The sequence below is a fragment of the Gambusia affinis genome, linkage group LG13 (assembly GCF_019740435.1).
Source record: "Gambusia affinis linkage group LG13, SWU_Gaff_1.0, whole genome shotgun sequence".
Taxonomy (NCBI): Eukaryota; Metazoa; Chordata; class Actinopteri; order Cyprinodontiformes; family Poeciliidae; genus Gambusia; species Gambusia affinis.
In genome coordinates, this window is record NC_057880.1 from 27,866,775 (window position 1) to 27,889,015 (window position 22,241).

Consider the following 22,241-nt stretch of genomic DNA (forward strand, 5'->3'; position numbering starts at 1 on the left):
AACGCTGTTTTAGGTTCAGGGGTCAGATTTAGGACTGAGGTGTGAATTGAGTTTTGGATACGGTTAGAATTAGGGTAAGGTTTAGGTTGTAGAAATGAATGGAAGTCAATGGAAAGTCCCCACAAAGCTAGCTACGCCAACGTGTGTGTGTGTGTCAATGTGTGTGTGTGTGTGTGTTGGGGTCGCACCCAGCAGAGGGGGAGTGTTTATTGGGCGAGCGTCGTCTCCTCGTCGTTCGCTTCAGATTAAAGCAGACACCCTGAGGAGCAACATGTGTCAGTTTCTCTGTGTGTGTCAGAGTGTGTGTTAATGTGTGTGTGTCAGAGTGTGTGTGTCAGAGTGTGTGTTAATGTGTGTGTGTCAGAGTGTGTGTTAATGTGTGTGTGTCAGAGTGTGTGTTAATGTGCATTAAACAGGGAGCAAACAATCTGGCCGGCGGCTGCAGATCCAGGAGGTTTTCACAGCAACAGGAAGGAGAAACTCAGCTCAAGGTAAGAAGAGTTTCCTCTGCTACAGGTTCTGGTTCTGGTCCAGGTTCTGGTTCTGGTCCAGGTTCTGGTTCTGGTCCAGGTTATGGTTCTGGTCCTGGTTTTGATTCTGGTCCTGGATCTGGTTGTGATTCTAGTTCTGGTTCTGGTCCTGGTTGTGGTTCTAGATCTGGATCTGGTTCTGGAAAGCTCCCCCTTGCCAGAGGCTGGTGGTCCTGCCAGGACGTGTTTTTAGGATCTGAGGCTGCGATCGCAGCTCAGGTGTGTAGGAGGAAGTGGGTGAGGAGAGTTTAACTCAGCTCTCTGGCCGTATTTGAGCATCTTGTGATCTGCTCTCTTCTCCGTCATTGGGCAGCAGCCAGTAGAAAACACCCGTAGATTCCTGAGAAGCACGTCAACAAGATGGAAACACCTTCATTATTCCTGAAGCTGCAGAGAAGCTCCAAAAATAATCAGCTGAGTTTGAACATCCCGACCAGCAGAGGGCGCTAGACGATGGGTGTGACCGTGGTTTAACTACAGACTGTAGAACCTTCAGGTACTGAAATATTAGGCACTTCAAACCTGGCAGAACCAAAAGAACCAGAACTGGACAGGAAGAATTGAGCTTCAGAGTTTCCTTCAGCGGCCTGACAAAAAGACTTCCTGTATGGAACTCCACCAGGAAACTTGTGACTTCACAATAAAACTTGTAGCTTTCTGGACATCCTGTTCATAACCTGGCATCCATGATTCAGTGGGAAGATGGACATTAACTGATGTTTTGATTTAGTTCTTTCTTTAACCTTTGACCTGAAACCTAGGACCCAGTACTTGATACCTTGGACTTGGTCCAAGGGCCTTTTGACCTTTGACCTGTGAACCTGATACCAGGATCCTTCTGAGGCTGTGAAAGGCCAGATGTGACTCTGCTGATGTTCTCTCTCCATGAACTCTGAAGATTAACTAGTTCACCACGGAGCTTTCCTTTTGAATTAGTTCATGTTCAGGGTGGACTCCCTGCTGTGGAGGTTTTGGAGGACGTAAATATAGTTCAAACTCACTTAACTTTGCCCAAAATTGTCCCCACATGATATTAAAACATTTTTAAAGGAACTGAAAGAGGGTTAGAGTTAGGGCCATGCTGCTCTACAGAACCCCTTAATGTGAGATACACCAAACTGTACGTTCGACAGGTTTCACACTCCGCACATAGTAGATTCCCTGAACTAAGGTAAAAAGCTATAATATTACATGGCCATTTTGGCTCAAAGAGCTCTTTTTTGCCATTTTTTACAATTACAAAGCCTTCCAATGGATTTTGAGCTACCAGCTTCATATTTGGTCAGTATGAAAGTAAGGGATGGGGCAGTAAAAGTTATCAAAATGTTGGGGAGGGGAGGGGGGGGGGGGGGGAAGGCAGCTAACCTGACATACTTAAAAAAATTGCTCTAACTTTGACATTCAAAGGTCAACCTTTTCTGAGTTATCCATGTTGGATGGCATGTGATCTAAGCACATTACAAGAAAAAGACCACCAGAACTTTGGTGGTCATCCATTTTGTCACACCCTTCTCCCATTGTGCTGGTGCCTATTTCTAGCTGTCAACAGGCGAGAGGTAACATCATCCTGGGCAGGTCACCCGTCCATCACAGGGCAATGCAGAGACAGGCAGGACAAACACCCATGCACTCACAACTAAGGAGAATTTGTACAGTCCAATTAACCTAATTTTTTTGGACTGTGGGAGGAAGTTGGAGTACCCAGAGAAAACTCACGCATGCACAGGAAGAACATGCAAACGCCATGCAGAAAGACCCAAGGTTGGGAATCGAACCCAGGACCATCTTGCTGTGAGGCAACAGTGTTACCAGCTGGTCCACTGTGGAGCCCCACACCAGAAAATCCAGTTCATATTTTCATTCACTTTCAGAGCTGAAAGAGAAAAAGTTCAGGTTGGTGGAACTTGTTAATCACTTCTTTACTGAAACCAAAGAAATCTGCAGCTTTGAACACTTCCATGATGCCCTCTAGGGGACACATGGAAAAAATATTATTTTACGTTCCCTTGCAATATGCTTACTGCAATATTTGCTGGTCTCTTTTACATACAGTCACAAATGTCAATTTAAATTTAAAATATTCAAACATATAAAGGGTCTTAGTGAAAATATGACCATTCTTAATTCTTTGGTGCAAAAGATTGATTGAAAATCAAATTATTCACTGCATGTTTATGTCTGTTTGTGTAAGGCTGAGATGGAGCTGCACATGAAAATGGCCCTTTAAAACATTCAGACCAACACAAAATAGACACAATCAAAACTGTCAAATGACTAATTACCTTGCAATAATAACTCAGAAATAATCCAAATAGTTTGGATTTATTTTTTCTTTTTTTCCTAATTATGGAAAGTTTCTATTTATATCATAGGTTTGTGGTGCATTTCTATCCTAAAGAAAAATTTATAACATTTCAGATATTTTACAACGAGATATTAAGATCCATGAAAAAATCTTATGAAAGCCTCATATTATGGCAGAAAGTACAATGGGCACTGTGAGAAAGGCTTACAGCGGTGGTGCCCAAATTTGGTCCTCGAGATCATGCAGAAGATCCTGGAGGAACCAACAACCTTTTCAGCATGTCAGTGTTCTTCTTAGGCCTCTAATGAGCCATCATTTGGTCCAGGTGCGTTAAACCAGCGAGAGAACTAAAACATGCATGATGCCGGCCCTCGAGGACCAACTTTGGGCTCCCCTGGCTTATAGTATTCAATTATACCACATGAACCAATTAGTATGGTATTGTGAAATCCAAAGTTTTTCGAGGGAACCCAAAAGAAAAATATTTCCCCATCTCTCCTAGAAGGCTCAGTACTTCCAGGTTCTGTTCATCTTTGATGGCTTGGATGAGAGTCGACTTCCTCTGGACTTCCACAAGGAGATTCTGTCTGATGCTACAGAGTCCATCTCTGTGGATGTTCTGCTAACGAACCTCATCAGGGGGAAACTGCTTCCCTCTGCTCTCCTCTGGATCACCACACGACCTGCAGCAGCCAATCAGATCCCACATGAATGTGTTGGTATAGTAACAGAGGTCAGAGGGTTCACTGACCCACAGAAGGAGGAGTACTTCAGGAAGAGATTCAGAGAGAAGAAAGAGGCCAGCAGGATCATCTCCTACATGAAGACATCACGAAGCCTCCACATCATGTGCCACATCCCAGTCTTCTGCTGGATCACTGCTACAGTTCTAGAAGATGTGCTGGGGATCAGAGAGGGAGGAGAGCTTCCTAGCACCCTGACTGACATGTACATCCACTTCCTGGTGGTTCAGACCAAAGTGAAGAAGGCCAAGTATGATGGAGGAGCTTTTTAGTGGTGAACTCTGTACATGAACTGTTCAGTCTGAAAGGGGACAGTTCTGTTGAAGGGGAAACTTGTTTAGACACTCCAGGTTTTATGTTCTTAGTCCTGGTCATGTGACAGATTCTCTGCCCTTTGATTGGCCTGTGCTGCTGTGTGTGTTTACTGCAGGAGTGTTCGTCAGAGGCGTGATATGGAGTGAGGAGGAGTGAGTTCGTGGAGAGATGATGGAGAATGTTTGCTCTGACTAACTCTCCTGCTAACCAACCACCTGTTGCTTTCTCTCCAGAACACACTCCCCTCATTCTTCTTTCCCCAGAGTAAACACCCTGAAAGAAAGGCTCTGAGTGTGTGTGTGTGTGTGTGTGGGTTGTGGTATGTGAGCCACACGAATGCTGTCGGTAATCCAGGCATGTCCCTTCCTGTCTCTGCAGAGGCCGTGCTCTTCCCTGGAATCTCTGGAAAAGTGATCTGCTCCTTGTTTTCCTGCCTGACAGTCGGCAGTGTGGGCACAGTGATCCGGACCTCCGTCACCACGGCAACAAGACTGAAGGAAACAGAGAGCGGGAAGAAGAAGAGGAGGAAGAAGAACAGGTAGGTCCTATAACCTAATCAGGAAGTGGAGCGTCCTGGATCATCTCCAGTCCTCCCAGAGCTAGATGTGTCCCTGGTGTGTAGAAACAGAGACACACCAAGCAGCTTCAGGACAATGTACCTGGAGGACAGGAGGACTCCTGGTCTGGAGGAACCTCCACTCCCTGCTGGACCAAAGGTCTGGTTGAGACAGAGGAGGAGGGTCCAGTTGCTGGACAGACCTGTCCTCTACAGAGATTGAGCAAGGAAGGTTAAGACATTTGGAAAAGTTTGACATGGAGCAGCATGGGATGCAGGATTGGAACCCAAGACATGTCCCTCGGCCCGTCTGAAGTTCAGCTCACAGCGTCCTGCAGGACTGTCCCTCGCTGGCAGCTTAAGTTTCACTCTCAGTGGCAGCTCAACTTCACACGCATTGCAGCGACACCTCCAACCTGCAGACATGTCTGAAAAAATCTCCTGGGCTCCAGGTCACTCCAGGACAGAAAGATGACCTCACAGAGAGACCAGATCAACTCTGGGGTCTAATGTCTGCAGCCGGGTGTCAGGGGTCCAGCTGAACCAGGAGTAACACCAGCAGTCCAGCTGTTGGTCCAGAGGATCCTTGTGATGTTTTCTGGCCAAATTCTCAAGCTCCCAGTTTGAAAGTCACAACTGCGGCTTGGAAGGCCCAACTTCCCAACTTGTTTAAACTGTTTATGACACAATGAACACGTGAAATCTAAGATGTCCGATATTATTTCCAGATCCATGGACCAACTTCTGAGCTAAAAGAAACAGCTAGCATGCTAACACAACAAATAGCCTGCTAATGCTGCATTCCATTTACTTCAGGAATAATTCTAGCTGTGCTGTAGTTGGTTCTGTCCTCACAGGAGGACAGGTGGACTCACCTGGTCTCCATCTCTCCGTGTCCTCCTGTTGCAGGACGGCCTCTAGCTGCAGCCAACATGTCGGCGATCCGAGGTGTGGGCGTCCTGCTGCTGCTGAGCTGCATGCGCCTCATGCTCTTAGCCCCGCCCCCTAGTGCAGGTGAAGGTAGGTTACATGACCCAGGTACGCCTGAGGTTCTGCTTCCTCTGAAGGTTCCCAAAGGTGGAGAGGGTCCAGGTCTGGAGATGATCTGCAGAATGCTGGAGGAAATCTGGGCTTCCAAACAGGAAGTCTGGGGTTTAATGGAACAACCAGAAGGTTCTGTCCGATCATCAATAATTCTGATCTGTTCTGGATCAGGAAGCAATGTTTATGAACAACAACCAAACTGATTAATTCACCTTGAAACCAAAATAAAACTCATTTATTAATAATGATGTTTTCTAGTTCCAACAGGAATCCTTGAACTTCCTGTTTTATTCACATTTATTGATCATCAAACTGATTTTCCTGGACATAAAATTTTTTTTCTTCCTGTAACTTCCTGGCTGCTCCCTCTGACTTCCTCCATGATGAAGAAGGAAAGTTGCTCATCCTCACAGTGTTCCCGTTTCGGGATTCACCAGTTTTCCTGAAGCAGTTCCTGCTGTAAGGCCAGGAGTTTGACCTCTGACCTCTGACAGGCGACGGGTCGCGTGGCGGGCGGCTTGCTTTGCCCGCCGGTTGTTGTGCCAGCGACCGGGTCGGATTACCGAGACGTTCCTTGGAACAATCCAATTCCATTCCAGCCGAAACCCGATCCGATCGGCAGCTGCACTCCGAGGCCGCAGGTCAGAGGTCACGGTCTAAACACGGAGCAAACCTGTCATCAACCTCTGACAGAGACCAACCATTCAGAGACAGAACTGGTTCTAATGGTTCTGTTGGGCCTCTACTGGAGAATCGGTTCTGAACCGGATCAGCAGCAGAACCAGGAAGCTGTTCAGAACCAGAGCGGTTCTGGTGTGGGTCTGGAACACCTTTCCTTTAATTGTTGAGACAACAGGAAAGAATTCCCAATGAATTTTCAAAATTAAATGCAGAGCCAGATTTTCCTCTTGAGGAACAAACTTCCTGGACAAACTGAAAACTTTTCTGAACCTGCAGGAGTATGAATAGTTCAGGATCCGGTGGTTTGATCCCGTGGTTTGGGGTCACGTTTCCGACTGGCTGCTGGAAACTTCCTGGAAACTTCTGGAATGTCTTTATAATTCCTAAATAACCTCCAGTGACGTCCTTGCTGTGCAGCTCAGATGTTTCAGATTCCAGTCACTGATCAGCTGGAGAACTTCTCTCAGGTTCTGCTAAACCTGGAATTGGAACCGTCCCAGATCAGAACCGGGTTCCCAGCAGACATTTTATTCTGACAGAATTGATCTACTTCCTGTTTTCTGACCATTTCCTCTGATCGGTTCCGTTCTCCCCACAGGAAGCAACTGCAGCTGCAACGCTACCAACAGCCGCTGTGATGAGTTCGGAGTCTGCAGGTAAGACGTCATCAGAATCAGGAGGTCAAAGGTTAAATCCCGTTTCCACGGATACCAACCTGCTGTACACCGCTGAGCCTGGTCAGATCTGGTCTCCAGGTGTAACAGGAAATCCTCCCTGGCTGGCTGCACCCTGTAGACCAAACAGTTAACCAACTGCTTTTATTTTGAAAGGTTCACAGTTTAGTTCAGTTCTCCCAGCTAGAAACTAGAGATCAGGCTGACCTCTGACCTGAACCTTCAGAGCAACATAAAGACAGTTCCAGAACGGGCATTCTCTCAGTTGAAAACATTTCCAGGATCCAGGACATTCCAGGACTAATGTCTCAGCATCAGAGAAACTCATCATGTTTTTTTATGGCTGCGATGCAGAAACCACAGGAACGTTGACCTGTTGTCTCCTTTCATGGTTAATTTCTCCATCTTTCCTTGAAACTTGCTGCCTGTTTCCAGGTGTGATCCAGGCTGGGACGGCGAGCTGTGCCAGCGCTGCGTGACGATGCCGGGTTGCGTTCACGGCTCCTGCTTGCAGCCGTGGCAGTGCGCGTGTCAGCCGGGCTGGGGCGGCCGGTTCTGCGACAAAGGTTTCTGCGGCTAACCGACCCGTCGGAAACCCGTCGGTCTTGGTGTTTCTTGACGCCGCTGCCTGTTGTGTGTTTCCCGTCAGACCTCAGCGTGTGCTCCCAGCAGCCCTGCCTCAACGGCGCCACCTGTCTGCTGGAGGACAGCGGAGACTTCCGCTGCTTGTGTCCTGACGGTTTTCATGGTCCGACCTGCCGGAGGAGGAAGGGGCCGTGCCTCCAGAGAAGGTGATTGGTAGCAACAGATCCACAGAGTTTGAGGGTTGAAGGGCTAAGCTAACGTTAGCATGTATCTTCTCTGTTGTGACATGACTTATTGATGATCCAACATATTTTATGGTAGTTCACTAGAATCATTTAAAGTTCTTGGTCTGGACTTTAACTCCCATCTGGTTCTGGTTCCAGGTCCCCATGTAAAAATGGTGGCCTGTGTGACGACGCTGACGGGTTTGCGGCAGAGCTGGTGTGCCGCTGCCTCGCTGGATTCACGGGGCCCCGCTGTGAGACCGACATCGACGACTGCTTGATGGGGCCTTGTGCCAGCGGCGCCACCTGTGTGGATGGAGTGAACCGGTTCTCCTGCCTCTGCCCGGTCGGGTTCTCGGGTCGGTTCTGCACGGTCAACATGGATGACTGCGCCAGCCAGCCCTGCCGAAACGGCGGCCGCTGCCTCGACCGCGCCGGAGGCTTCCGCTGCCTCTGCCAGCCGGGATTCACCGGAACCACCTGTGAAAAGCCGCCGAGCCCTGTCAGCGCCAGCCCGCCGGTCTGGACCACGCGGGCCCGGGACACTGGTCACCATGACAACAGGAAGGTAAAGGTGACGGTGAAGGAGCGCGGCGCCGGCGGACTGTCGGACCTGCAGCTAGTCGTCGTGTTGGTTCTGACGAGCGTGTCTGTTGGCGTGGTGGCGCTGACCGCAGCTCTGGTCCTCCACGCCCCCTGCCAACGCCGTGGCCACGCCCCCTGCTGGTTGTCCCTATCGCCGCGCAGCAGGCGGGAGCCGGGCGACCAGCCGGAGCATCGGATCAGCTTCCTGAATGCAGCAGAACCACAGAAAAAGAAACTCAACATAGAGGTTGTTTAGAGGAGGTCAGAGGTCACAAATCCACCTGCACTATGACGTCATACGTTGATCAACTGGTTTGCAGTATGGAACCGGACCTGACCGGATCAGAATTCGCACTCAGGAAGGCCATGACTCTGGATGGATCCGGATCGGTGAACTGAGTCAGGTGGAAGTTCTGGTTCCTAGAACCGGGTTTGGATCGACTCCCCGTCTGTTTTCACTCTGAGCCCGGAACCAGAACCGGCTGCAAACCAAACTGTTCTGTAAATACTGTAAGATATTCTATTTATTGCTTCTTGTATAGATTTTATTCGACCCGCCGGACCCCGGTGGTCCAGCAGGGGGCGCCGACAGTCAGACATTAAGTTTGAGTTCATTTCGATGTTTTCTATTCATTTATAAATGTCACCATTTCAAACTAAATATCACTAGCTTACAAAATAAAAGTTTAGTTAGCACGTTTGCTAACTAAACTTTTACACTGTGGCATTTATAAAATATATGACTGAAGGATGAGCTTGTTTTTCTCTGACCGGCTGAATGAGTCATCAGAACTTTGCTCTGAATTAAACCAGAACCGATCCGATCCGGTCCGCCTTCAATAAATCTGTTTCACTCTGTTCTGTTTCTGGACCTGCTGAGCAGAAATAACCAATCAGAGCCGTCCTTACTGAGGCGTAAACTGTTTTTATTGTGACATCATCACAGCAGAATAAAGCGACGCCTGTCAGCAAGCCCCGCCCCCTCCCCAGGCCCACCAATCAGGTCAGAGCAGACGAACATTCAGTCCAGGAAGCTCTAGCAGGAAGTGGGCGTGGTCATATTTCAGTTTCAGCCAATAGGCTCTCGCCTACTCCTGACGTCAGCATGACCGTGGACGGACCGGAGTCTGTGGGATCAAAGGTCATTCAGACTTTAGAACCAGGTTTCTGGGTTCAGACCGCCAGTTCAGTCCGGTTCTTTTCAGCCGGGTCAACGGTACCAAAAACCCACAGAACCATAAACTAGAGGGAGAACTGGAGCTAACAAGTTCTGGTTCCACCCGTCTGAACCGGGTCTGGCCTGTCAGGACCCAAAGAAGCATTTGGTTCCATCAGGGAATTGGACCCGGACTGAACTGAGTTTGGAGGTCAGAGGAACTGTCAGAACCATCAGAACCTCATTTAAGCCTAAGATTAGCTTTTTCACCTTAATTAAGTTTAAAATATATTTATCGTCTTAACACATTATTAATTCAGATTTTAGCCTGACTGAATCCAGAACCAGAACCCAGCCTGAGTAGAACCACAGAATAATAATAATAAATACAAACTGAATATTAATGTGCAGAAACAGCATAATGCTGCCAGAACTGGAGCCGATTAACACCAGACAGAACACGAAACTCCTACGGATCCAGAGGACATGTAAACACCACACAGAGGACGCCGGTTCTGCTCCGGGTCCAACAGAACCGGCTCCATCCGGACCGCTGTCAGCCCTTACTGCTGTGGGGGAGCCAGGGGAGGGGCTTCTGTCTGATTGGCTGCAGGGGGCTGCTGGGGGCGTGGCCTGGAGGGGGCGGGGCCTCCCGGCCGTCCTCCTCCCCTTCAGACAGCAGGTCGCTGATCTGCTGCTGCAGCTCCGGACTCACTTCGTTCTCGGCCAGAACAAGAACCCGAAGGCTGGTGGGATAGTTCTCCACCATGTCCAGGAACACCTGCAGCACAGAACCAGAACCGGCGCTGTCAGCCTGCTGAGGAAGAGGAGCAAGAATATGGTGAGAAGCTGCAGCTGCTGACCTGCGCTGACTGGTTGGTCAGTCCGGTTCCCTCCAGGTCCAGAACCTCCAGGGTTCTACTGGATGCCACAGCAACTGCTAGCATGGCCGCAATCTGGTCCCCTACAGACAGAACCGGACCCATCAGAACCAGAGCCAAACAGGTTCAGGTTCTGGTTCTGGTTCCGGTTCCTTACCCAGTGGGTTGTAGTCCAGGTTGAGGACCCGGAGCTGGGAGCTGTGAGCCACCGCCACCGAGAACCGGGCCCAGGCCTTGGTGCTGATCCGTGGGTTGGCGCTGAGAGTCAGCTCCCTGAGACCTGGAGGGGCGGACCAGACCGGACCAGACCGGAACAGTACTGGTAAGCAACAGGTTGCTTTGGAACTGGTTGGTTAAAGGTTCATAACTGGTCAATAACTGGTTAACATTTGGGTGATCAAGCTGCTTAATAACGGGTTAGTTACAGGTTTATTACTGGTTAATTATTTGTTAAAATCATTTACCAATAATGATTTTATTGGTTAAATAAAATCACCTGCTGCAGGTGTGTCATAGCTGGTTAATCCCAGGTGTTAACAGCTGGAGCATTAAGATCTTCCTGTAATCTGATTCTAAATCAGGGGTGTCCAGCTCCAGTCCTCCAGTCTCCGTCCTGCAGGCTTTAGATGAGCCTCGGGTACCAAACAAACAGCTTCATGACCTCCTGGTGTGGGTCGGTTCTCCAGAACCTTAATGACCTCATTATTCTGTTCAGCTGCTGCAGCAGAGACTCATCTAAAGGTAGCAGGGCAGCGGCCCTCCAGGGTTTGACCTCTGTTCTCAATGACCTCTGATCACCTGCAGGTGTGTCATCATCAGCTCTAGGAGGATGTGGTGCGTTCAGGACCCCTGGGGGAACGAGCCTCAGTCCTACCTGATTTGGCTCCGTCTGGTGGCAGCATCCCGCAGATCAGCGCCAGCGCCACGTCCCCCAGCAGGCAGTCGCCCAGGTCCAGGCAGACCAGCGCTGGGTGGGCGGCCAGCGCCGGGTTCAGGGCCTCCAGGCCGGCGTCCAGCAGCGGGCTGCCGTGGAGGCTGCAGGGGGGCGGCACAAGCCGTCACTGACCAATCAGGCCTGCCCGGCCAATCAGGAGGCGGATACTCACAACAGCGTCTGCAGAGAGCGGTTGGCCGCCAAGGCGTCCGCCAGGTGGCTCGCGCGGCCGATGCTGGAGACCACGCCCAGATTGAGGTTAAGCTGCGCCAGGCAGCGCGAGGCGGCCACGCCGCGGCAGAGCCGCCCGAAGTCCCGGTCCGACAGCCGGCAGCCGCGGACCGACAGCAGCCGAACTCCGTCCTCCCGCAGCCGGTCGCAGATATCCTGAACCTCGACCGCCGACAGCGGTTCCCCGCTGACCTGGATGGAGGCCGCCAGCATCCGGATTGGGAGCACTGGGAGGACTGGGTGGGGGGAAGGGAGGTTACTGGGTCAGCTGGAACAGAAGCAAACACAAACCTTCTGAGGAATCAGAACCAGAACATCCAGAACCAGAAGCAGCACAGGGATCACAAGGTTCTGAGGCAGACCGGTTTCGGTTCTGGTCCGGTGGTTCATCATTTCACCATGGATCTGATCAGAACCTGGAGAATGTCAATAACGTCTCCAGAACCTCCGCTGACCTCAGAACCGAACCGTGCCGAGCCAATCAAAGAGCAGGACCAGCTCATGGACCCTCTGATTGGTTCTCCTCTCAATCAGTCAATTAACCTGAGATCGATCAGCTCACGCGCTGAGCGGGCACACAGTCACGCGCTGATGTCATTATTCCACGGTTCCGCCGGAAGCCAGAGGAGGTTCGGCTCCAACGGGACGGCGGGCGTCAGAACCGGTTCTGATTCCGACCCGGGCGGTATGGGAGGCCTGGGACTCCTGCAGCCAGGCAGCAGCGCTGTTGGTCGGGCAGAGGGAGTCCGGGCGTCCCGGTGTGTTCCTGCAGGTGAGCAGCTTTACTACGAGGCACAGATAGGCAGGCAGACAGGAGGACTCACTCTGAGCAGAGAAGCCTGACCTGCTGTACCACCATTACACAACATTTTACTTTTTGAAATAAATTAATAAAAGCGCGTGAATATACCGGAATGTTATGTTTTAATTAAAGTTAAATAAAAGTTAATCTGATCAATGAAGATGAAACTGAACAATCTTCGTCGGAGTGACTCCTCTTGAATGTTGGAGCATTAGCTGTGACGTAGCTTCCGGTCACGAGCCTCTATGAGTTCTGTCGCCATAGAAACCAACATATCTGACAGGGCCAGGTACGTGAAGTTTTGTTGGGCTCTGCAGGTTCTGGGTCTGGGCATGCGTGATGACGTCATCCTTTGTTTTTGCTTAGGAACCAAAACAGGATACAAGATCAAACAGAAAGTTCTGGTTCTGGATCAGAGGAGCAGAACCTTTTGCAGGTCCAGAAAAATTAAAACAACTGAATGAATCCATTAGTATCTGCAGCATCCTGGGAAAGAAGAAGTTGAACTTTGAACTCCTGAGAGGTCGTGACCTCCAGACCCCCAGATGAGCCAATCAGACTGCTGATTTCATCAGGAAACATCTCCTGGGGTTCTGAATTAATCTCAAGGCTCTGCTGAACCTTTGGGACAATCTGATAAAAATCGATTTTAATTGAGTTCCTGAAAATAATAATTTCTGTTTGACCCGTTCAGGTCTTACTGGATCCAGATAAGGCTTGAACCATCATGTGGAACCTAATAAAATCATTGCGGTTCTGGTTCTTTATCCCAGAATCATCCGAAGCCAAACGTTTAAATCTGTAGATTTTATTTTCTGGAAGATCAGAAACTTCCGGTTCTTCAGGGGAACATGACGGGTTAGTTGCTCTCTGGCGCCACCTTGTGGCTTCCTTTAGCCTCTCTCCGAGCAAAGCAGAATTAAGTCCGGATCTTATACAAAAAAGACATTGACACAAACTGTTCTGAATTAATCTCACTCTGGTTGTTGCCTGGGATCTGATAATATTTTTCAATTGATATTTTCGGAAAATAAAATTTTTTGAAACAATTCTTGTGAATGTTAACTTTTATTTTTATAATTTCTGTTTGACCCGTTCAGGTCTTTAATATCCAGATAAGGCATTTTATAACCATCTGGAATTTTATTCTAATAATAATCATTGCGGTTCTGGTTCTTATCCCAGAATCATCCGAAGCCAAACGTTTAAATTGAAGACAATATATTAGATCTCTGAATATTCAAAAATAGAAAAGCCATTAAGACCGGTTCTTCAGAGTTAATTTTTTCATTTACGGTTTTCGATTGTTGTGCTTGATATGCCACCTTGGCATTACTGTCTTGCCTTACTCTTTGTGTTGTTAGCTTGTTTGTAAACCCTTTATTATCAATTAAGTCCGGATCTTATTTTTATTATTTTATTAAGTTCATTTATTACAACCTACTTCACATAATGTCTTCACTCTGGTTGTTGCCTGATAGGAAACGCCATCAATTTTTTTTTTTTTGTTCAATACAATTTGTCGGAAAAAAAAAAATCTTCTGAAAAGCGCTTCCGTTGTTACATGTGACGCACACGGAAGTGTTGGCGCGTCACCAGCTGCGCCTAGCAGCAGAGGCCAACAGCTAACTCCAGGTGAAGCAGACCCAGAGAGGTGAGGACAGGTGAAGGCAAGAGGTTCTGTTGGGAGATACCAACTACCGGACTAACCGGCTAGCTAACAAGCTAATGATCTGGAGACTGGCAGCTGCTAGCGGTGTTAGCCGTTAGCTTCTGCTGTTGTCCACCTTCATCAGGTAGCGGCGGTTCCGGCCGCTGGTTCTAGTCTGAGGAGAGGAACTGACGGCTTGCCATGGAAGGAGTCAGAATCAGCAGAACCACCGGTTTCTAAGCGGTTTCTACTGGTTCTGACCCAGACTGTAGGATTCTGCTACAGCATGTAGTGCTTCCTCTGCCCGTCCCTCACCATTCCCCTGTCTGTCCGCAGGGCTGCGTCTCGTGGATGGAAGTGTGCCGCTCAGCTATGGGACCAGAGAGAGTGCTGCCGAGCTCAGAGGACGAGCTGGGGGAGGACGAGCGTCCGGTGGACGGGGCGGTGCTGCCTGCGGTGGAGGACGGAGTGGAGGAAGAGGAGGAGGAGGAGAGCGGCGGGTACTACTACCAGCCTCTGAACCAGGACCCGGACGGACCCGGGGAGCCGGAGGAGGAGGACAGGGGGGACACGTCCCACTCGGAGCAGCTGCAGCAGCTGCAGCACAGGATAGAGGTGAGATCCGCCCAGCAACAGGTGGCGCAGCTCTCCCACCTGCTGACGTGCACCGTCTCACCTGCGTGTCCCTGCAGGTGATGGGTCTGCACCTACCTGAAGCTCCGCCCCCAGACAGCGACGAGGAGGACCCGGAGGAGGCTGCGGCGCAGAGGAGCCGAGCGTCCATCCCCATGGATCCAGGTGAGACGTTCAGAGGAACCGAATCGGATTTAGGATTCTGTTTAGAGCAGTGGAGCTCAAAGCGGGTCCTGGAGGTCCGATTGCATCCTGCACGTTTTAGTCTCTCCCTGGTTTAACTCGCCTGGATCCTATGATGGATCTTTAGAGGCCGAAGAAGAACTTTGACCTGCTGAGAAGGTTGTTGGTACCAGGGAGAGAATAAAACCTGCAGGATGCAATCGGACCTCCAGGACCCACTTTGGGCTCCACTGCATTAAAAGTGCTGTGCTGTGGTAGTCAGCACGCCCCACGTTTGGATGCCTTAGTCCTCGACGCGGACGTCACGGGTTCGACTCCCGCATGTCTTCCCCCCCTCTCCTCACCCTGCTTCCTGTCTGCTTACAAAAATACGAGCCACTAGCGCCGCAAAAACTCTCCGGAAAAAAAAAATGGAAAAAAAAAGATTGTGCAGAACATCACTTTGTTTGACCCTAACAAAGTGATGTGTGATCTGACATCACTTCCTGTCTCTGCAGCCCATGTGGAGCTTGTGAAGAGGACGATGGCGGGCGTGGCGCTGCCCTCGCTCGGCGTGCCGCCCTGGGCGCAGCAGATCTCTGACACCCAGTGGAGCGATCTGGTCCAGAACGCGCTGCAGGAGCGCCAGAGTTCTGCCGGGCTTCGGATGCTGCGCCGGAACCACGTCCCCTGAACACACCGCTATCCCTACAGGACCCTGAACGCACCGCCAGCAGCTGCAGCCTCGCTGCTCCTGGTTCTGATCTGATCCAGATAACTGTTTACTGATTCTTTCTTCTTCTGTGGTTTAGTCTGGACCAGCTTCCTTCCCATCTCATTACTCTCATGTTTCCTGTTGTGTGTAGAAACAGGAAGTGGTCATACATGTGGGTGGGATCTGCTTTATTTCTGCTGTACATGAACATCTGTACAAATCACCATGTGATGCTCAATAAACATCTGGAACAGCGACGCCTGGTGGTGTTACGACATGGGGGGCGGTGGGGGCGGAGCTTATCACAGCCAATGGGATGATGACATGTCGGCTCAACAGCTGGAAGAGTGATGAAGAAAAAAAAACCAAGACATTCTGTGGGCGTGTCCTTCATGGGGGCGTGTCCTCACTGACATCACAAAGCCCCTCCCCCACCTCAGAGCTGCTTAATTAGACGACTTGTTTCCTCTGAGCAATCAGAGTTCCTGTCTGAAACACCTGGAGGAACCTGCAGCCATCCCATCACTTCCTGTGGTGACCGGACCATCAGAACCATCAGAACCGGGCCTGCTTCCTAGTGTTTGGGTCTAAGCCCTCAATAGCGGTAGTCCTGGCGGAGACCACACCTACATTCACTGCGTCTCAGCAGATCCAAACCTAATTGGCTGACTGAGGTCAGAGGTCACAGGGACATTCATCCACGTACAGTAGGGCCTGAAGGCCCCACAGTTTCCATGGCAACACCACTACGGGGCGGAGCCAGAGCAGCCAATCAGGACGCACCACCAGGTTCCTGCTCTGGTCTCCAGCGATGCGTTCAGGCGCTTGGCGGCGGTCTGGACCGCGGCAGCCTCTGGGGAGATGTGGGCGTGGCTTGTGGCTGATGTCCAATCACAGTGGAGCGCTGAGACACGGCACATGGACAGACGGGCGGAGCTTCTAGTGTCCTACCGGTTCCGGCCACCGAGGGGCGGAGCCTCGGAGAGGGCGGGGCCTCATATGGGTCAGAGCGCCTCCTGATTGGCTGTGAGGAACTCCTCGGCCCGCTGGTGCGCCTCCAGAGCTCTGATGGTGTAAACGTCCTGCGGTAGCTCCGACTTCCTGCGCATCAGCGACTTCTCCTTCTGCAGCTCCTTCACCCCCTGGAGGTCAGACCAAGAACTGGTTAGCCACCGCTAGCTAGCTAGCATAGCTCAGGTCAACAAGTGTGTCTACCTGGGACGCCTCCGTCTCCACCGTCTTCTTCAGCAGCTGGATGTCCTCCGCTGTGGGAGTCTCCGTCTCCATGGAGATGAAGGCCAGACCGCCATCGCTAAACATCAGGAACTGGAACGCAGCGCGAGTCAGACACACACACACACACACACACACACACTGAGCATCACTCACCTCTTCCTGTGGGTGGAGTCCAGGCCGCAGGGGGTGGAGCTTATTGCTCTGCAGGTAAACAGAAGGAGACATGATGTCCAGTGACCTTCATCATCATTATCGTCATCCTCAGCCCCTACCTGTGGGTTCTGCCGGGCCAGATCCTCGATTTTCATCCAGACTTCATCCCGCTCCTTCAGCTTGTATTTCTCCCTGCATGAGGAGCAGAAACATGTCAGTTCGGTTGGTCCGGTCCGGTCCAGAGGTTCTGGTTCCTAGAACCTACTTCTGTTTCTCAGCCTTGTAGTGCTGGGTGCAGTCGTCAAACAGCTTCTGGTTCATCTCCATGAAAAGCTTCAGAGCGTTGTAGATCAGACCGTGGATCGTCCTGAAGAAGAGTGTGTAACAGTGTGTGTAACAGTGTGTGTGTAACAGTGTGTGTGTGTGTAACAGTGTGTGTGTGTGTAACTGTGTGTGTAACAGTGTGTGTAACAGTGTGTGTGTGTGTGTAACAGTGTGTGTGTGTAACAGTGTGTGTGTGTAACAGTGTGTGTGTGTAACAGTGTGTGTGTAACAGTGTGTGTGTGTAACAGTGTGTGTATGTAACAGTGTGTGTGTAACAGTGTGTGTGTGTAACAGTGTGTGTATATAACAGTGTGTGTATGTAACAGTGTGTGTGTGTAACAGTGTGTGTATGTAACAGTGTGTGTGTAACAGTGTGTGTGTGTAACAGTGTGTGTGTAACAGTGTGTGTGTGTAACAGTGTGTGTGTAACAGTGTGTGTATGTAACAGTGTGTGTGTGTGTAACAGTGTGTGTGTGTAACAGTGTGTGTGTGTAACAGTGTGTGTGTGTGTAACAGTGTGTGTGTGTGTAACAGTGTGTGTGTATGTAACAGTGTGTGTGTAACAGTGTGTGTGTGTAACAGTGTGTGTATGTAACAGTGTGTGTGTAACAGTGTGTGTGTGTAACAGTGTGTGTATGTAACAGTGTGTGTGTAACAGTGTGTGTATGTAACAGTGTGTGTGTGTGTAACAGTGTGTGTGTGTAACAGTGTGTGTGTGTGTGTGTAACAGTGTGTGTGTGTGTGTAACAGTGTGTGTGTAACAGTGTGTGTGTGTAACAGTGTGTGTGTAACAGTGTGTGTAACAGTGTGTGTGTAACAGTGTGTGTGTAACAGTGTGTGTGTGTAACTGTGTGTGTGTGTGTAACAGTGTGTGTGTGTAACAGTGTGTGTATGTCACTGTGTGTGTGTAACAGTGTGTGTATGTAACAGTGTGTGTGTGTGTGTGTGTAACAGTGTGTGTATGTAACAGTGTGTGTGTAACAGTGTGTGTGTGTAACAGTGTGTGTGTAACAGTGTGTGTGTAACAGTGTGTGTGTAACAGTGTGTGTGTAACAGTGTATGTAACAGTGTGTGTGTGTGTGTAACAGTGTGTGTGTGTGTAACAGTGTGTGTGTAACAGTGTGTGTGTAACAGTGTGTACTTGTTCCAGTGGCTCTTGGAGTTCTTGTAGAGTGCGGGGAACATGATGGGGAGAATCTTGGCGGCGTTGTCGCTGATTAGACTCATGATGTACTCGTTGTTCCAGTAGTACAGTGCTCTCTCTGCTACCTGGAACCGCAGCAGAACCTCTGTCAGAACCAGAACCTGCCGCCGTGGCCGGCCCGGTTCTGGTTCTGGTACCTGAAAGTGAGGGCTGGACACACACTTGGCCAGCTGCCTGAAGAGCGGCTCCTGCACCTTGACGAACTCGGCCGGCTCGATGACGTCCAGGATCTCCTCCAGCTCATTCAGGAACATCACCTCCTTCGGACTGTGGGTTTTGGGCCAGAACTTCAGCAGGCCCACGATCACCTGGGGATGTCGGGGGTCAGAGGTCAGGAGGGAGCAGCGGCCCGGCCGAGGAAGCTGCGGCGGGAAACTCACCGGCTCCGTCAGGCTGCTGTCCTTTTCCAGGAACTGGACTACACAGTAAGCCAACTGGGGAGCAGAACCGGGTCAGAGCCAGAAGAACCAGCAGGACCAGCAGAACCACACACTCACCTGAGGGTGGTACACACTCAGAGACTTGACCTTGTGGAGCGGCAGCAGAACCCGGATCAGAAACATTTTGTGTTCTTCCTTCAGAGGCAGAGCGAAGCCGTTGATGATGCTGAGAGAGAGAGAGAGAGAGAGAGAGAGAGAGAGAGAGAGTGAGTTTGTTTTTCAGTCAGTATTGTTTTCTGTTATTATTTTTCACCTTTACAATAAAAGACTTTCATAACAAACAATAAATCAGCTTGAACATTGAATAAAACAAATTATTAATTTTCAAATATAATACTCTGCAGATCTCAGAACAAAACATTACAGTTAAATAAAACTGTGTGTGTTTATGTGTGTGTGTGTTACCTGCCCAGGATCTCCAGCAGCTCAGCGATCCCGTTGTGATGCTCCGTCTCATAGATGAACCTGCAGGATGAGAACACCAGTGAGCCACTGGGAGCACTGGGCTCACCTGTGTGGGCGGGGCTAAGGCATACTCACCTGTAGAAGATGTTGTTGATCTGCCGGCGGATGTAGGCGCGCAGACCCAGGAACTTTCCGTAGATCCGGTGGAGGATCGTTTTCAGGAAGTCTCGCTCTCTGGGATCCTCACTGTCAAACAGCTCCAGCAGCTGCAGGCAGGACAGGAGTTCACCTGCAGCTCCACCTGCAGCTCCACCTGCAGCTCCACCTGGTCAAGTGATGTCTTACCGACAGAACGAACTTCTGGTCGATGTACTTCTTGGCGATGTTGGGCTGGAAGTCCGGAGACTCCAGGAAGCGGAGGAAGAACTCGTACACCAGCTGTGGATTCACAGATCAGGTCAGTTCTGGTTCTGGTTCTGGTTCTGCTCACCTGGACCTCCAGGAGTTGGAGTCGTACCTGCAGGTGAGGCCAGGCCGCCTCCAGCGTCGGCTCGTCTTCTTCCGGGTCGAACTCGGCGCCGGTCGGGTTGGAGGACGGAGGAAGAGTCCGGAACACGTTTATGGAAAACTGCAGGACACAAACAGCCGTTACCATGGTGATGGTTCCAGTAGCTACATGCTGCGCTAGTTTAGAGTAAACGAGGAAACGCCAGACGTCCCAGGGCAAGTGAACGCAGCACAATGGTGGCGCCAAGGAGGCGGAGCTTCCTACAGACACGCCCACGTCTTCACCTGGATATTCAGCGGACTCACCATGACGACGGCCTCGGGGTAGATGCTCTCGGTCACCACCTCGCTGTTGTGCGTGATGTACTCCACCATCTCGTTAAGCCCCGCCCTCTTGACCTCCTTGTACTTGAGGTCGCTGAGCGGGTCGCTGATGAAGTCGAACAGAACGCAGCACTGCCGCAGCTTCTGCACGAACAGATCCTCACGCTCCGGGGGCGGGGCATCTGGGGACAGGGACAGATTAGGGTCTGAATGGGGTAAGGTTCTGGTCCGGTCCGGTCCGGTCACCTTTCAGGGCGGGCAGCTTCTGCAGTTCGCGGTTCTTGGTGAGGCTGAACCGGGTCGAGCTCTGGCGCCGCTCCTTCTTCAGCAGCGTTGGGCCGCCGGAGTATTTGATCTTGTTGAGCTGCGTTGGCGGCGGCGTGCTGCAGCTGGCGCGCTTGTTGCCGCTCTGCTGCTGCTGCACCTGAAACACACGGGCAGGTCAGAGGTTCTGGTTCTGGTCGGGCCGCGGCGACCGGGGCGACCCACCTCCTCCGGGTTCTCCGGCCCGCCGTCCTTCACGCTGCTGCTGTTCTTGGAGCTTTTGGAAGATTTGCAGGATTCCTGAAAAACAACAAACCAGAACCAGAACCACGCTGTTACTCTGTTAAACGGATCAGAACCAATGCTAGAACCGGGTCGGAGAAATCGGGCCCAAATGATGAAGAACATGGTTATGAATCGGATCTGAACTTCCTGGGGAGAACTTTTCAGAATAAAGTTCAGGGAGCTGAGTTCTGACCCTATTCTGGACCAGAACCCGGTCATGTTCTGCAGCAAATCCATAGCGATCCAGTGACTTCATCAGGTCCGGACCGGAACCCAGCCAGAGAAATCAGCTGGTCCAACAGGACTCGATCAGAACCAAAACCCTGAGGTTGTCGCTGGTCACACAGGAACTGGGTCTATCAGAACCGCTCTAAACATGAGGCCAGCTGATGGTTCTGGATTGCTGGTTCAGACCCAGTGGTCCGGAACCGGACTGCGGGGAAGCGCAGCTTCGGAGTCGCCGGGATGAGTCACACAGCTTGGGGACAGCCAGCAGCCGAGCCTCCGTGCTCACAGGCGGATCAGAGAGCCACCCCTTCCCTTCCCACCCGACACCGGCGGGACTGACAGGAAGCAGCCCGGTCCCGGTTCTCCTGCTCCTCTGTAGAAGCCGTTAGCTCTGTTGAAGTTGGCCTGTGACCGATAGCAAGAACCGTCACATTGATGGAGTCATTAACCAGCTCAAACTGGTGCAGCTTACTGGTTTTAGCTCAACACTGACTGTTAAACCAGAAGGTTTAGTGACTCTGTTCTCCTCCGATCAGAACCAATCAAACAAACACTTTTATTCTAAAATCAGACTCTTTAAAATTTAAAAGACTTTCCTGAAGATGAACTTAATGCTTTTCCTCTATTAGCGCCTCCTGCTGGTCCCAGGTGATTTCTATGTTTATGGAAAAAAGATTCTTAAAACTTTAAGCAATCAATCAGACTTTAACTCTACGGAACGACCCTTTACTGATGCTACCAATCACAGGCCGACTTTAGCGCTGTGTGATGCTAACGGGCCTTTAGCCGCTTAGCTTCATCAAATCTGAACCCGCCTCCATGCCGCTGTCTCTCCACGCTCCAGGGGGAAAGGCTCCACCCAACCTCCGTAGTCCACACTCACCTTCTCCTTCTTCGGTTTGTTCGGCATCTTGTCCGCGGCGCTGACTACTCCCACGGAGCCTCTGCGATCCTCCTCCCCGGGACTCAGACGCTGTCACTCGGTCAGTCTACTCCGTGCGCCCGCTACTCCACACGGCCAATGCGATTGGCTGCCGGAGCCGCCGTCTGCCTAGCGACGCGTGCAGGGATTTTTCCTACTGGATAAAAGTGAGTTTAACCGCGAGGGTGAGGCTGCAAGGAGGCGATGCGGGTCTGGAGTCTTCCCCAGCAACACAGAACCCCTCCAACCTGAGGAACCCGAACCGAACCACACACCAACCTCTCCAACCTGAGGAAGGCGGGTTCCGAACCGAACAGAACCAGGTGAAGGTAAAGTTAGAAAAACATCTGAATGTTCTCCGTAGGTACCAGATATTCTCACCTTCAGGTTCTGGTCCAGTTCTGGTTCTGAACATTAAACTTTAACCCAAGGAGGTCAGAACATGCTTTAGTTGGTTCTTGAAAATTATGCAGTCAAAACAGGAATAATTTGGGTTATTTAGCCTGTTTTCAGTTATATTTTCACCCTATTATTCATTTATA

At 50.7% G+C, this 22,241-nt stretch overlaps 3 protein-coding genes across 4 annotated transcripts; 2 read left to right on the plus strand and 1 right to left on the minus strand.

Annotated features, from left to right (window-relative positions):
* dlk2 (delta-like 2 homolog (Drosophila)) lies at positions 1-9,179 on the plus strand. The gene is made up of 7 exons (XM_044136743.1): positions 1-491; positions 4,272-4,431; positions 5,359-5,469; positions 6,773-6,830; positions 7,284-7,414; positions 7,498-7,639; positions 7,817-9,179. Exons 3-7 carry the CDS (start codon positions 5,382-5,384, stop codon positions 8,496-8,498), a joined length of 1,101 nt encoding a protein of 366 aa, XP_043992678.1. The 5' UTR covers positions 1-491; positions 4,272-4,431; positions 5,359-5,381; the 3' UTR covers positions 8,499-9,179.
* Positions 9,180-9,533: 354 nt separating this feature from the next.
* mea1 (male-enhanced antigen 1) lies at positions 9,534-15,664 on the plus strand. Its single transcript, XM_044136740.1, is given in 6 exon segments — positions 9,534-10,601; positions 11,084-12,197; positions 12,199-12,216; positions 14,234-14,512; positions 14,590-14,695; positions 15,211-15,664. Coding segments are annotated over 6 exon segments (1,971 nt in total). The 5' UTR covers positions 9,534-10,323; the 3' UTR covers positions 15,387-15,664.
* Positions 15,665-15,715: 51 nt separating this feature from the next.
* ppp2r5d (protein phosphatase 2, regulatory subunit B', delta) lies at positions 15,716-22,001 on the minus strand. Of its 2 annotated transcripts, XM_044136742.1 has the most exons (17): positions 21,661-22,001; positions 20,490-20,564; positions 20,247-20,424; positions 19,983-20,182; positions 19,687-19,797; positions 19,515-19,607; positions 19,305-19,435; positions 19,170-19,229; positions 18,822-18,930; positions 18,705-18,758; positions 18,462-18,632; positions 18,262-18,389; positions 17,062-17,163; positions 16,916-16,988; positions 16,797-16,844; positions 16,623-16,733; positions 15,716-16,549 (listed from the first exon to the last, which is right to left on the minus strand). In XM_044136742.1, exons 1-17 carry the CDS (start codon positions 21,685-21,687, stop codon positions 16,412-16,414), a joined length of 1,809 nt encoding a protein of 602 aa, XP_043992677.1. In that variant the 5' UTR covers positions 21,688-22,001; the 3' UTR covers positions 15,716-16,411. The 2 variants fall into 2 exon arrangements, with proteins under 2 accessions (XP_043992677.1, XP_043992676.1); XM_044136741.1 differs by having other exon boundaries at positions 16,623-16,844; positions 21,661-21,825.
* Positions 22,002-22,241: the final 240 nt, after the last annotated feature.